The sequence below is a fragment of the Choloepus didactylus genome, chromosome 4 (assembly GCF_015220235.1).
Source record: "Choloepus didactylus isolate mChoDid1 chromosome 4, mChoDid1.pri, whole genome shotgun sequence".
In the NCBI taxonomy this organism is placed as follows: domain Eukaryota; kingdom Metazoa; phylum Chordata; class Mammalia; order Pilosa; family Megalonychidae; genus Choloepus; species Choloepus didactylus.
Window position 1 is genome coordinate 97,877,037 of NC_051310.1, and position 14,489 is coordinate 97,891,525.

The 14,489-nt window shown below is 39.2% G+C and overlaps 1 protein-coding gene across 6 annotated transcripts in view; it reads right to left on the reverse strand.

Moving 5' to 3' along the window:
* ARNT2 (aryl hydrocarbon receptor nuclear translocator 2) overlaps window positions 1-14,489 on the reverse strand; it is a 214,929-nt gene that overhangs the window by 45,057 nt on the left and 155,383 nt on the right. For all 6 annotated transcript variants that reach the window (XR_005216382.1, XM_037833232.1, XM_037833235.1 and 3 more), the window contains exon 9: window positions 1,113-1,189. Coding sequence is in view for 5 of the 6 variants with exons in the window: in XM_037833232.1 (XP_037689160.1) it covers window positions 1,113-1,189 (77 nt within the window). In the remaining variant the exon portion in view is untranslated. The remainder of the gene's footprint in view (window positions 1-1,112; window positions 1,190-14,489) is intronic.

Genomic DNA, 14,489 nt, shown 5'->3' on the forward strand with positions numbered 1-14,489 from the left:
ATGACTCCCAGGGATGAATGTGGACCCGGCATCGTGGGACTGAGAGTATCTTCTTGACCAAAAGGGGGATGCAAAATGAGACGAAATAGTTTCAGTGGCTGAGAGATTCCAAATGGAGTCGAGAGGTCACTCTGGTGGACATTCTTATGCACTATATAGATAACACCTCTTAGGCTTTAATGTATTGGAATAGCTAGAAGTAAAAACCTGAAACTACCAAACTCCAACCCAGCAGTCTGGACTCCTGAAGACTATCATATAATAATGTAGCTTACAAGGGGTGACAGTGTGATTGTGAAGACCTTGTGGATCACACCCCCTTTATCTAGTGTATGGATGAGTGGAGGAATGGGGATAAAAACTAAAGGACAAATGGGGTGGGATGGGGGGATGATTTGGGTGTTCTTTTTTCACTTTTATTTTTTATTCTTGTTCTGGTTCTTTCTGATGTAAGGAAAATGTTCAGAGATAGATTGTGGTGATGAACGCATAACTATGTTATCATACTGTGGACAGTGGATTGTATACCATGGATGATTGTATGGTGTGCGAATGTATTTCAATAAAACTGAATTTAATAAAAAAAAAAAAAAAAAGAATGGCAACTGAGGGAGGAAGGAATGATTAATTTTCACTAAGAGGATAGGGGAGTCATTTTAGTTGGTTCTGGGCAGAATGAACAGCCTACCGATACCCACAGGGGTGGGAAAGTATATGGCGGCTTTATGGAAAAGAGAATGATGTGATTTGGGAATAGAGTGTGGTGAGGGAGGAGGGAGGGATGGACATGAGGTTGTAATGAGTTTGAACTTTATCCTGTAGACCATGGGGAGACATATAAGGCGATTAAATAGGTACATGATATGAGCAGAACTTGACTTTGCAATAACTGGCACAATAACTGCTATAACTCCTGAATGCCTCCAGAACTCTGCTGCTTGTAGTTCACAGACCCCTTCTCTTCTCCCACATTTGGAATCATCCTAGCATGAGATATGAAACCCAACAGATACTTAATATGCAGTAAAGGTCAGAATCAGCATTCAAACCTACAGCTCTTTGCAATAATAAGCCCTTATGTGACATTGAAAAGGCTATGGGTTTGCTCTTACCTGGAGTCTCCCAATTGCTACAAGGCAATATTTACTGCCTTGTCCCACATCAGCATCTTCTTCAGGTATAGTCATTCCTGAAATGAGAAATGTAAGTATCATCAACATGTTCAAGATGAATGGAAAGGGGGCAAAAGTGCCTGAGATTTTATTTATGCAATTGAAAATACAGATCCACTGCTGATGACTTGGGTTGAAAGTTAGCTGATGAATTAATCACCCCTGCCCTCATTTCCTGCTCCTCTCTCTGCCTGACGTATTCTGATAATTTCATGGTACATTTTCATCTGCATCTGTGGATGATACAGAGGAAATTAAGGAAGATGAAATGCAAATTAGTCATCTTTATAGTTACACAATTTGGCTAAAACATTTAGTTATGAAAGAAATTTAAGTAAGCAGTCTAGGTGACATTTCGTGTTATGTAAATATTTCACTTATTTGTTGCAAAGACCACCAGAGGCAAAACAAAAATATAAAATAAAACTAGAGAGGCGGGGCAAGATGGCAGACTGGTGAGCTGTATGTTTTAGTTACTCCTCCAGGAAAGTAGGTAGAAAGCCAGGAACTGCATGGACTGGACACCACAGAGCAATCTGACTTTGGCCATACTTCATACAACACTCATGAAAACGTGGAACTGCTGAGATCAGCGAAATCTGTAAGTTTTTCCGGCCAGGGGACCTGCGCCCCTCCCTGCCAGGCTCAGTCCCATGGGAGGAGGGGCTGTCAGCTCCGGGAAGGAGAAGGGAGAACTGCAGTGGCAGCCCTTATCGGAAACTCATTCTGCTGATCCAAACTCCAACCATAGATAGACGGAGACCAAACACCAGAGAATCTGAGAGCAGCCAGCCCAGCAGAGAGGAGACAGGCATAGAAAAAAAACAACACGAAAAACTCCAAAATAAAAGCGGAGGATTTTTGGAGTTCTGGTGAACATAGAAAGGGGAAGGGCAGAGCTCAGGCCCGAGCTCAGGCCCTGAGGCGCATATGCAAATCCTGAAGAAAAGCTGATCTCTCTGCCCTGTGGACCTTTCCTTAATGGCCCTGCTTGCTTTGTCTCTTAGCATTTCAATAACCCATTAGATCTCTGAGGAGGGCCCCTTTTTTTTTTTTTTATTTTTTTTAATCCTTTTTTCTTTTTCTAAAACAATTACTCTAAGAAGCCCAATACAGAAAGCTTCAAAGACTTGCAATTTGGGCAGGTCAAGTCAAGAGCAGAACTAGGAGAGCTCTGAGACAAAACGCAATAATCCAGTGGCTGAGAAAATTCACTAAACACCACAACTTCCCAAGAAAAGGGGGGTGTCCGCTCACAGCCATCATCCTGGTGGACAGGAAACACTCCTGCCCATCGCCAGCCCCATAGCCCAGAACTGCCCCAGACAACCCAGTGTGACGGAAGTGCTTCAAATAACAGGCACACACCACAAAATTGGGCGTGGACATTAGCCTTCCCTGCAACCTCAGCTGATTGTCCCAGAGTTGGGAAGGTAGAGCAGTGTGAATTAACAAAGCCCGATTCAGCCATCATTTCAGCAGACTGGGAGCCTCCCTACACAGCCCAGCAGCCCAGAACTGCCCTGGGGGAACAGCACTCACCTGTGACATAGCACAGTCATCCCTCAACAGAGGACCCGGGGTGCACGGCCTGGAAGAGGGGCCCACTTGCAAGTCTCAGGAGCCATACGCCAATACCAAGGACTTGTGGGTCAGTGGCAGAGACAAACTGTGGCAGGACTGAACTGAAGGATTAGACTATTGCAGCAGCTTTAAAACTCTAGGATCACTAGGGAGATTTGATTGTTAGAGCCACCCCCCTCTCCCTGACTGCCCAGAAACACGCCCCATATACAGGGCAGGCAACACCAACTACACACGCAAGCTTGGTACACCAATTGGACCCCACAAGACTCACTCCCCCACTCACCAAAAAGGCTAAGCAGGGGAAAACTGGCTTGTGGAGAACAGGTGGCTCGTGGACACCACCTGCTGGTTAGTTAGAGAAAGTGTACTCCACGAAGCTGTAGATCTGATAAATTAGAGATAAGGACTTCAATTGGTCTACAAATCCTAAAAGAACCCTATCAGGTTCAGCAAATGCCACGAGGCCAAAAACAACAGAAAATTATAAAGCATATGAAAACACCAGATGATATGGATAACCCAAGCCCAAGCACCCAAATCAAAAGACCAGAAGAGACACAGCACCTAGAGCAGCTACTCAAAGAACTAAAGATGAACAATGAGACCATAGTACGGGAGACAAAGGAAATCAAGAAGACCCTAGAAGAGCATAAAGAAGACATTGCAAGACTAAATAGAAAAATGGATGATCTTATGGAAATTAAAGAAACTGTTGACCAAATTAAAAAGATTCTGGACACTCATAGTACAAGACTAGAGGAAGTTGAACAACGAATCAGTGACCTCGAAGATGACAGAATGGAAAATGAAAGCATAAAGGAAAGAATGGGGAAAAAAATTGAAAAAAATGAAACGGACCTCAGGGACATGATAGATAATATGAAACGTCCAAATATAAGACTCATTGGTGTCCCAGAAGGGGAAGAAAAGGGTAAAGGTCTAGGAAGAGTATTCAAAGAAATTGTTGGGGAAAACTTCCCAAATCTTCAAAACAACATAAATACACAAATCATAAATGCTCAGCGAACCCCAAATAGAATAAATCCAAATAAACCCACTCCGAGACATATAGTGATCACACTGTCAAACACAGAAGAGAAGGAGCAAGTTCTGAAAGCAGCAAGAGAAAAGCAATTCACCACATACAAAGGAAACAGCATAAGACTAAGTAGTGACTACTCAGCAGCCACCATGGAGGCAAGAAGGCAGTGGCACGATATATTTAAAATTCTGAGTGAGAAAAATTTCCAGCCAAGAATACTTTATCCAGCAAAGCTCTCCTTCAAATTTGAGGGAGAGCTTAAATTTTTCACAGACAAACAAATGCTGAGAGAATTTGCTAACAAGAGACCTGCCCTACTGGAGATACTCAAGGGAGCCCTACAGACAGAGAAACAAAGAAAGGACAGAGAGACTTGGAGAAAGGTTCAGTACTAAAGAGATTCGGTATGGGTACAATAAAAGATATTAATAGACAGAGGGGAAAAATATGACAAACATAAACCAAAGGATAAGATGGCTGATTCAAGAAATGCCTTCACGGTTGTAACGTTGAATGTAAATGGATTAAACTCCCCAATTAAAAGATATAGATTCGCAGAATGGATCAAAAAAAATGAACCATCAATATGTTGCATACAAGAGACTCATCTTAGACACAGGGACACAAAGAAACTGAAAGTGAAAGGATGGAAAAAAATATTTCATGCAAGCTACAGCCAAAAGAAAGCAGGTGTAGCAATATTAATCTCAGATAAAATAGACTTCAAATGCAGGGATGTTTTGAGAGACAAAGAAGGCCACTACATACTAATAAAAGGGGCAGTTCAGCAAGAAGAAATAACAATCGTAAATGTCTATGCACCCAATCAAGGTGCCACAAAATACATGAGAGAAACACTGGCAAAACTAAAGGAAGCAATTGATGTTTCCACAATAATTGTGGGAGACTTCAACACATCACTCTCTCCTATAGATAGATCAACCAGACAGAAGACCAATAAGGAAATTGAAAACGTAAACAATCTGATAAATGAATTAGATTTAACGGACATATACAGGACATTACATACCAAATCACCAGGATACACATACTTTTCTAGTGCTCATGGAACTTTCTCCAGAATAGATCATATGCTGGGACATAAAACAAGCCTCAATAAATTTAAAAAAATTGAAATTATTCAAAGCACATTCTCCGACCACAATGGAATACAATTAGTTGTCAATAACCATCAGAGACTTAGAAAATTCACAAATACCTGGAGGTTAAACAACACACTCCTAAACAATCAGTGGGTTAAAGAAGAAATAGCAAGAGAAATTGCTAAATATATAGAGACGAATGAAAATGAGAACACAACATACCAAAACCTATGGGATGCAGCAAAAGCAGTGCTAAGGGGGAAATTTATAGCACTAAACGCATATATTAAAAAGGAAGAAAGAGCCAAAATCAAAGAATTAATGGATCAACTGAAGAAACTAGAAAATGAACAGCAAACCAATCCTAAACCAAGTACAAGAAAAGAAATAACAAGGATTAAAGCAGAAATAAATGACATAGAGAACAAAAAAACAATAGAGAGGATAAATATCACCAAAAGTTGGTTCCTTGAGAAGATCAACAAGATTGACAAGCCCCTAGCTAGACTGACAAAATCAAAAAGAGAGAAGACCCATATAAACAAAATAATGAATGAAAAAGGTGACGTAACTGCAGATCCTGAAGAAATTAAAAAAATTATAAGAGGATACTATGAACAACTGTATGGCAACAAACTGGATAATGTAGAGGAAATGGACAATTTCCTGGAAACATATGAACAACCTAGACTGACCAGAGAAGAAATAGAAGACCTCAACCAACCCATCACAAGCAAAGAGATCCAATCAGTCATCAAAAATCTTTCCACAAATAAATGCCAAGGGCCAGATGGCTTCACAGAGGAATTCTACCAAACTTTCCAGAAAGAACTGACACCAATCTTACTCAAACTCTTTCAAAACATTGAAGAAAATGGAACACTACCTAACTCATTTTATGAAGCTAACATCAATCTAATACCAAAACCAGGCAAAGATGCTACAAAAAAGGAAAACTACCGGCCAATCTCCCTAATGAATATAGATGCAAAAATCCTCAACAAAATACTTGCAAATCGAATCCAAAGACACATTAAAAAAATCATACACCATGACCAAGTGGGGTTCATTCCAGGCATGCAAAGATGGTTCAACATAAGAAAATCAATCAATGTATTACAACACATTAACAAGTCAAAAGGGAAAAATCAATTGATCATCTCAATAGATGCTGAAAAAGCATTTGACAAAATCCAACATCCCTTTTTGATAAAAACACTTCAAAAGGTAGGAATTGAAGGAAACTTCAACATGATAAAGAGCCTATATGAAAAACCCACAGCCAGCATAGTACTCAATGGTGAGAGACTGAAAGCCTTCCCTCTAAGATCAGGAACAAGACAAGGATGCCCGCTGTCACCACTGTTATTCAACATTGTGCTGGAAGTGCTAGCCAGGGCAATCCGGCAAGACAAAGAAATAAAAGGCATCCAAATTGGAAAAGAAGAAGTAAAACTGTCATTGTTTGCAGATGATATGATCTTATATCTAGAAAACCCTGAGAAATCGACGATACAGCTACTAGAGCTAATAAACAAATTTAGCAAAGTAGCGGGATACAAGGTTAATGCACATAAGTCAGTAATGTTTCTATATGCTAGAAATGAACAAACTGAAGAGACACTCAAGAAAAAGATACCATTTTCAATAGCAACTAAAAAATCAAGTACCTAGGAATAAACTTAACCAAAGATGTAAAAGACCTATACAAAGAAAATTACATAACTCTACTAAAAGAAATAGAAGGGGACCTTAAAAGATGGAAAAATATTCCATGGTCATGGATAGGAAGACTAAATGTCATTAAGATGTCAATTCTACCCAAACTCATCTACAGATTCAATGCAATCCCAATCAAAATTCCAACAACCTACTTTGCAGACTTGGAAAAGCTAGTTATCAAATTTATTTGGAAAGGGAAGATGCCTCGAATTGCTAAAGACACTCTAAAAAAGAAAAACGAAGTGGGAGGACTTACACTCCCTGACTTTGAAGCTTATTATAAAGCCACAGTTGCCAAAACAGCATGGTACTGGCACAAAGACAGACATATAGATCAATGGAATCGAATTGAGAATTCGGAGATAGACCCTCAGATCTATGGCCGACTGATCTTTGATAAGGCCCCCAAAGTCACTGAACTGAGTCATAATGGTCTTTTCAACAAATGGGGCTGGGAGAGTTGGATATCCATATCCAAAAGAATGAAAGAGGACCCCTACCTCACCCCCTACACAAAAATTAGCTCAAAATGGACCAAAGATCTCAATATAAAAGAAAGTACCATAAAACTCCTAGAAGATAATGTAGGAAAACATCTTCAAGACCTTGTATTAGGCGGCCACTTCCTAGACTTTACACCCAAAGCACAAGCAACAAAAGAGAAAATAGATAAATGGGAACTCCTCAAGCTTAGAAGTTTCTGCACCTCAAAGGAATTTCTCAAAAAGGTAAAGAGGCAGCCAACTCAATGGGAAAAAATTTTTGGAAACCATGTATCTGACAAAAGACTGATATCTTGCATATATAAAGAAATCCTACAACTCAATGACAATAGTACAGTCGGCCCAATTATAAAATGGGCAAAAGATATGAAAAGACAGTTCTCTGAAGAGGAAATACAAATGGCCAAGAAACACACGAAAAAATGTTCAGCTTCACTAGCTATTAGAGAGATGCAAATTAAGACCACAATGAGATACCATCTAACACCGGTTAGAATGGCTGCCATTAAACAAACAGGAAACTACAAATGCTGGAGGGGATGTGGAGAAATTGGAACTCTTATTCATTGTTGGTGGGACTGTATAATGGTTCAGCCACTCTGGAAGTCAGTCTGGCAGTTCCTTAGAAAACTAGATATAGAGCTACCATTCGATCCAGCGATTGCACTTCTCGGTATATACCCGGAAGATCGGAAAGCAGTGACACGAACACATATCTGCACGCCAATGTTCATAGCAGCATTATTCACAATTGCCAAGAGATGGAAACAACCCAAATGTCCTTCAACAGATGAGTGGATAAATAAAATGTGGTATATACACATGATGGAATACTACGCAGCAGTAAGAAGGAACGATCTCGTGAAACATATGACAACATGGATGAACCTTGAAGACATAATGCTGAGCGAAATAAGCCAGGCACAAAAAGAGAAATATTATATGCTACCACTAATGTGAACTTTGAAAAATGTAAAACAAATGGTTTATAATGTAGAATGTAGGGGAACTAGCAATAGAGAGCAATTAAGGAAGGGGGAACAATAATCCAAGAAGAACAGATAAGCTATTTAACGTTCTGGGGATGCCCAGGAATGACTATGGTCTGTTAATTTCTGATGGATATAGTAGGAACAAGTTCACAGAAATGTTGCTATATTAGGTAACTTTCTTGGGGTAAAGTAGGAACATGTTGGAAGTTAAGCAGTTATCTTAGGTTAGTTGTCTTTTTCTTACTCCCTTGTTATGGTCTCTTTGAAATGTTCTTTTATTGTATGTTTGTTTTCTTTTTAACTTTTTTTTCATACAGTTGATTTAAAAAAGAAGGGAAAGTTAAAAAAAAAAAGAAAAAAAGAAAAACAAGGAAAAAAAAAAAAGATGTAGTGTCCCCTTGAGGAGCCTGTGGAGAATGCAGGGGTATTCGCGTACCCCACCTCCATGGTTGCTAACATGACCACAGACATAGGGGACTGGTGGTTTGATGGGTTGAGCCCTCTACCACAGGTTTTACCCTTGGGAAGACGGTTGCTGCAAAGGAGAGGCTAGGCCTCCCTATGGTTGTGCCTAAGAGCCTCCTCCCGAATGCCTCTTTGTTGCTCAGATGTGGCCCTGTCTCTCTAGCTAAGCCAACTTGAAAGGTGAAATCACTGCCCTCCCCGCTACGTGGGATCAGACACCCAGGGGAGTGAATCTCCCTGGCAACGTGGAATATGACTCCCGGGGAGGAATGTAGACCTGGCATCGTGGGACGGAGAACATCTTCTTGACCAAAAGGGGGATGTGAAAGGAAATGAAATAAGCTTCAGTGGCAGAGAGATTCCAAAACGAGCCGAGAGGTCACTCTGGTGGGCACTCTTATGCACACTTTAGACAACACTTTTTAGGTTCTAAAGAATTGGGGTAGCTGGTGGTGGATACCTGAAACTATCAAACTACAACCCAGAACCCATGAATCTCGAAGACAGTTGTATAAAAATGTAGCTTATGAGGGGTGACAATGGGATTGGGAAAGCCATAAGGACCACACTCCACTTTGTCTAGTTTATGGATGGATGAGTAGAAAAATAGGGGAAGGAAACAAACAGACAAAGGTACCCAGTGTTCTTTTTTACTTCAATTGCTCTTTTTCACTCTAATTATTATTCTTGTTATTTTTGTGTGAGTGCTAATGAAGGTGTCAGGGATTGATTTGGGTGATGAATGTACCACTATGTAATGGTACTATAAACAATCGAAAGTATGATTTGTTTTGTATGACTGCATGGTATGTGAATATATCTCAATAAAATGAAGATTAAAAAAAAAAAAAAAAAACTAAAAACCACCAAAGCTGAAGTTAATAACTTGCTAAGCAAGGGAACACAAGGAATGATTGCCCTTGGGGGTGGGGGGCAGTCAGGATGTTTTAAGCCCTACAAAGGAGAAATTCACAATGGTTGTGATAGATTGAATTATGTACCCCAATTCAGACATGTTCTTAATCTTAATCCACATTCCTGAGGGGTGAAGCTATTGTAAATAAGCCTTCTTAAAGATGTTTAGTTAAGGTATACCCCAACTGAATGAGGGTGGGTCTTAACTAGGATCACTGGAGGCCTTATAAAGAGCCAGTTGTAGGAAGTCAGGTGAAAACCAGGAGAACAGACACAAGAAAGGAGAGGGCATTGCCTTGTGACCTGAGGCAAAGATAAAAGCCAAGGAACCCCAAGGTTTGCCAGCAATCAGCACCAGAATGCTACTGACCCTGGGAGAAAGCATGGTCTTGCTAATGCCCTGTATGGACTTCTGGTCTCTGAGACTGTGTGGTGATAAATGTTTGTTGTCTAAACCAATCCACCGTATGGTATTTGTGATAGCAACTCAAGCAAACTAAGATAATGGTTATGCTAATTAAGGCCTGAGAACTAATGGATCTGGATGGGAAGGAATTTATAAAACAATCATCATCATTCATTGGCAGAAAACAGTCGTCCATTAGGCCCAATAAGGGTCTGGCATTGGGGTCCCTCATAGTGCATGGTTCTTGAAAACTGTAGCTGGTTAGAAGTGTTGTAGCAGAACAAGCATTCCATTTTGATACTTCCAGACAAGTGCACTGTTATAAGAAGAAATTTTCTTTTTATGCTCCATGACACTAAACATTTATATTTCTACACTAGGTCAGGCCAAAGGTTCACAGTGACAGAATCACACAATACGTGAACGCCCCTGACAGTAGACTGTGAAAGGTGTGTAAAACGTTACTATGGTTCTAAGAAACAGAGAAATCTCACTTCTTCCTCATCCCTGCTATCCTGTTTACATTCCTCTCTCTTTTCCATCCTTTTCCTATCCACTCCCTGTAAATAATCAGTCTTTTTGGTTTCAGGTTTATCCTTGCACTTTTACCCCACAAATGAGCAGACACATGTGTATTTTCATATATCCTCTTCTTTCTTATGCGAAGGGTGCTATACTGTAGACACTCCCTTGGGCTTTGTTCATTTCACTTAGCAGCATGTCCTGGACATCATTCCTTCTCCATTCATAGAGATCTTCCTCCTCCTTTTCCACAACTGTATAGTGCTGCACTGGTGGATGTACCGTCGTTTATTAACCTCTCATTATATATAAGCATTTACATATTTTGCAAATACAAATAATGCTACAATGAATAACTTTTTGCATATGTATTTGCATATTGTTAAGAGGTGTATCCTCAGGGTGAAGTCCTACAAATGGGATTGCTGAGTTGAAAGGTTTAAGTGCTTTTGTAGTTTTGTCAGCAATTGCCAAATTTCCCCCCAGCCTGGTCAACAGAATGTGCTGTCACATTGTTTAATTTATGCCGGTCTGACAGGTGAGAAATGTTGTCCTGCATTCCTGTAATGATGGGTGAGTTTGAACATTATTTCATATTTTGGGGGACCATTTTTATCTTTTTTTTTTTTTGGTGAATTGTCTTTGTGCCATTTTTCTATCATGATTTTGGTTCTTTGTCCCCAAATTTTTAAGAGCTCTTTTTATATATTGGGTTATCAGGCCTTTTTGGTATATGCTGTGAATGTGTTATCCCAGTTGGTCTGCTGTCTTTTGATTTCATTTATGATGTTTTTTATTGTGAAAAATTTTTAATTTTATCAATCTTTTGTTTTATCAACTCAGGACAATCACACTTGTGTCACTTTACTGTTCCTCCTACAAAAATTGTTTAAATTCCCCTATATCCTTGTCACTTTTTTGAATATTCTCCTGATTACTTATCTTTCCCTAAAATGTGGTACCCACAATACACGAGGTATGATCATTACAGAGGTCTTTCACTTCCTTTATTCTGGAGACTTATGGAGACTATCTTACTAGCACCAAAGGAAGTGTATTCTGGAATCAAGGTGTGAGATATGTTGACTGCTCTCCATAATCAGAGTATTGTTTTAGTATTTTAAAAAAATATATAGTTGCACCTTCAGCAAGGATGGAATAAAAGAGATCAGATTTATTCTCTTGTCTGAAAGAACCAAAAAAAGCAAGCAGTATATAAGAAAAAAATGGTTTTCAAGACACTGGACATCAAGTAATGAACAATAGTGAACCTTGGGAGATGGGAAACAAATGATATGACTGTGCCAGATTACTGTCTTAAGAGAGTTTCCAAGTCAACAACTTAAATATCACAATGCCTGGCATCCAATCAAAAATTACCAGACATACAATGAAGCAGGAAAATAACACACTTGCAAAGAAAAATCAACCAATCTGAGCTGACTCAAAATGGACACAGATTTTAGAATTAACAAATAAAGACCTTATTATAACTATTTTATTATAACTGTGTTTTATATGTTCAAACAGTTAAGCAGCGCCTTGGAAAATATATAAAGACCCAAACTGATCTTCTGGAGATGAAAACTACAATGACTAAAATGAAAAATGAACTGTATCAGATTAATGGCATATTAAATAGGGCAAAAGAAAAGATTAGTGAACTTTAAAACAGAGTATGGGAAGCGATACAAAATGAAACAGAGAGAAGTAAGAACTTTGAAGAATGAAATGCCCATCAGTGAGCTGTGGGAAACTTCAAGTGCACTAAGGCGTGTGTAATTGGAGTCTCTGAAGGAGCACAGAGAGTAGGGGGACAGAAAAAATATTTGAAGAAATAAGGGGTGAAAAATTTCCAAATCTGGTGAAAAGTATAAATCTGTAGTTCCAAGAAGGCTAAGAAACCCCCCAAGCACAAGAAACAAGAGAAAACTACACCAAGACACATCATAATTAAATTGCTCAAAAGCCACGATAAAGAGAAAATCTTAAAAGTACCCAGAAAAAGGAAACATTATAGACAGGGAACAAAGGTTAATATGACAGCAGATTTCTTGTCAGAAAACAGTGCAAATATGAATAGAGTGGAGCAATATCTTTAAAGTGAGAATGAAAAAAAAACTACTTAGAATTCTATACCATGTGAAAATATTTTTCAAAAGTGAAAGTGAATTATATAATTCAGTGCTGTTAATTATATACTTGAATGTGGCCAAAAGAATAAATTTTAGATTGTATATGTTACTAGAATAAAAACTTAAAACAAAAAAATAGGACTGTACAACACTAACAGTGAACTCTAATGTAAACAATGGACTATAGTTAATAGTACAATGATAAAAATGTTCTTTCATGAATTGCAACAAATACACCACACTAATGCAAAGTGTTAATAATAGGGTGGTATATGAGAACTCTGTATTTTATGCATCACTTTTTTGTAAACCTACAACTTCTCTAATAAAAAATAAATTATACAAACAGGGAAAATGAAGTTGAAATCAAGATATTTTCAGATATACAAAAACTGAAAGAATTAATTACCAGCAGACCCTCAATATTCTAAATGTTTAAGAAAGTCTTTAAGGCAGTAGGAAAACGACACCAGATGGAAATATGGATCTACACATATGGTAACTATCTGAGTCAAGATTATTTTCTTATTATTCAAATCAATAACATAAAGCTCAGGAGAGGAAAAATGGACCCAATCATATACTGCTAATAAATACATTTTAAATATAAAGATCCAATTTCAGACTCATTAAGATGATCCTGCCTCTTAAGAGGCAGAATCCACATTCTTTAGCTTTCACTTAGTAGGAAATCCTTTAGCATGGCACGTGTCACTGACAATAAATTTTCAGATGCTAGGGTCACTGGGGCCACACTGGTGCTATCTTAGCCTCAGTCAAAACCGAGGTCAACAGGACACCTCCACACTTGGCTTAAGAGAGGCCATCACATGCTACAATACTCACGTGTGGTGGAGCATTTACTGTCAATGACTGGAGCTCCGAAACTGAGTTGAGACGGCAGTTACGGAGGGAGAAGATTTATTACAGTGATTCATGGCCTCCTTCACTAAGTTTTTCATGCATGTATTGATGTCCAGCCTTATTCAAATGGAGACTAAACGAGGAATAGTGATTGCAAGGAATTGTCTCATCTGCCCCTTAATCCTTTCCCTTTCCCCCTACCCCCATTTTCTTCTTACATTCATTTTGCTGCCAGCAGTAAAAGTCTATAGAGGCGAGTCATCTCACATCACTCTTTAGCTTATATCAACTTTGAAGTCAAATAGACTAGAGTTCAAATACTAGTTCTGCCAGCAGCTGGCCAAGTTAGAGTCTTAGTTTGGGTTCCTCCCAAGGCAGAGTCTAAAACAAGGATGCAGTGCAGACAGTTTACATGGAAGGTGATCAAAGGAAGCAGGAGAGAGAGATGGAACAGTAAAGGGTTATCTCCCCCACACTTCTGGGCTTTGTTTAAACCTAAGTCAAATGGGACCCCATTTGGAGAAGTCCCTGTTGCAGAAACTACAATGATACCACACTTTGATGTGAGATGCTGTCAACTTGAGGTGAGTCTGAGCAGCTGTCCACTGCAACTATGACTGATATGAGGGTTAGGCCAAGGGGATGTGATGTGGGCACCAGAGATATGTGTTAGAGGGACCCAACCTCAATGGCCCTGTGTTACCCTATATGGAACACAGGTATAAGAAAGCCCACCTCAGGGGGATGTGAGGACTGAATGAGATGAGGCCTGCAGAGCACCCAGCCCAAGGTCTGAATGTTAGCTTCCTTCTCACTTCCCTGAACACATTCCCCAATTACTAGTAAACAGGTATATTTGTGGACAGAGAAAGTATTGGGCTTAAATGCATTTTTGCTATATTTAGGGATCAGAATGCAATGCCACAGGCCAGAACAGGAAGCAGAGAAGACAACATGACAAACCCTCTACTCTAGCTGGGTTGAAGAAAAATAGCTTGTTTTTTTTTAAAGTTTCATCTGTTGGAGAGATCCTTCAATATTCGGCTTTCACTGGCTAATAT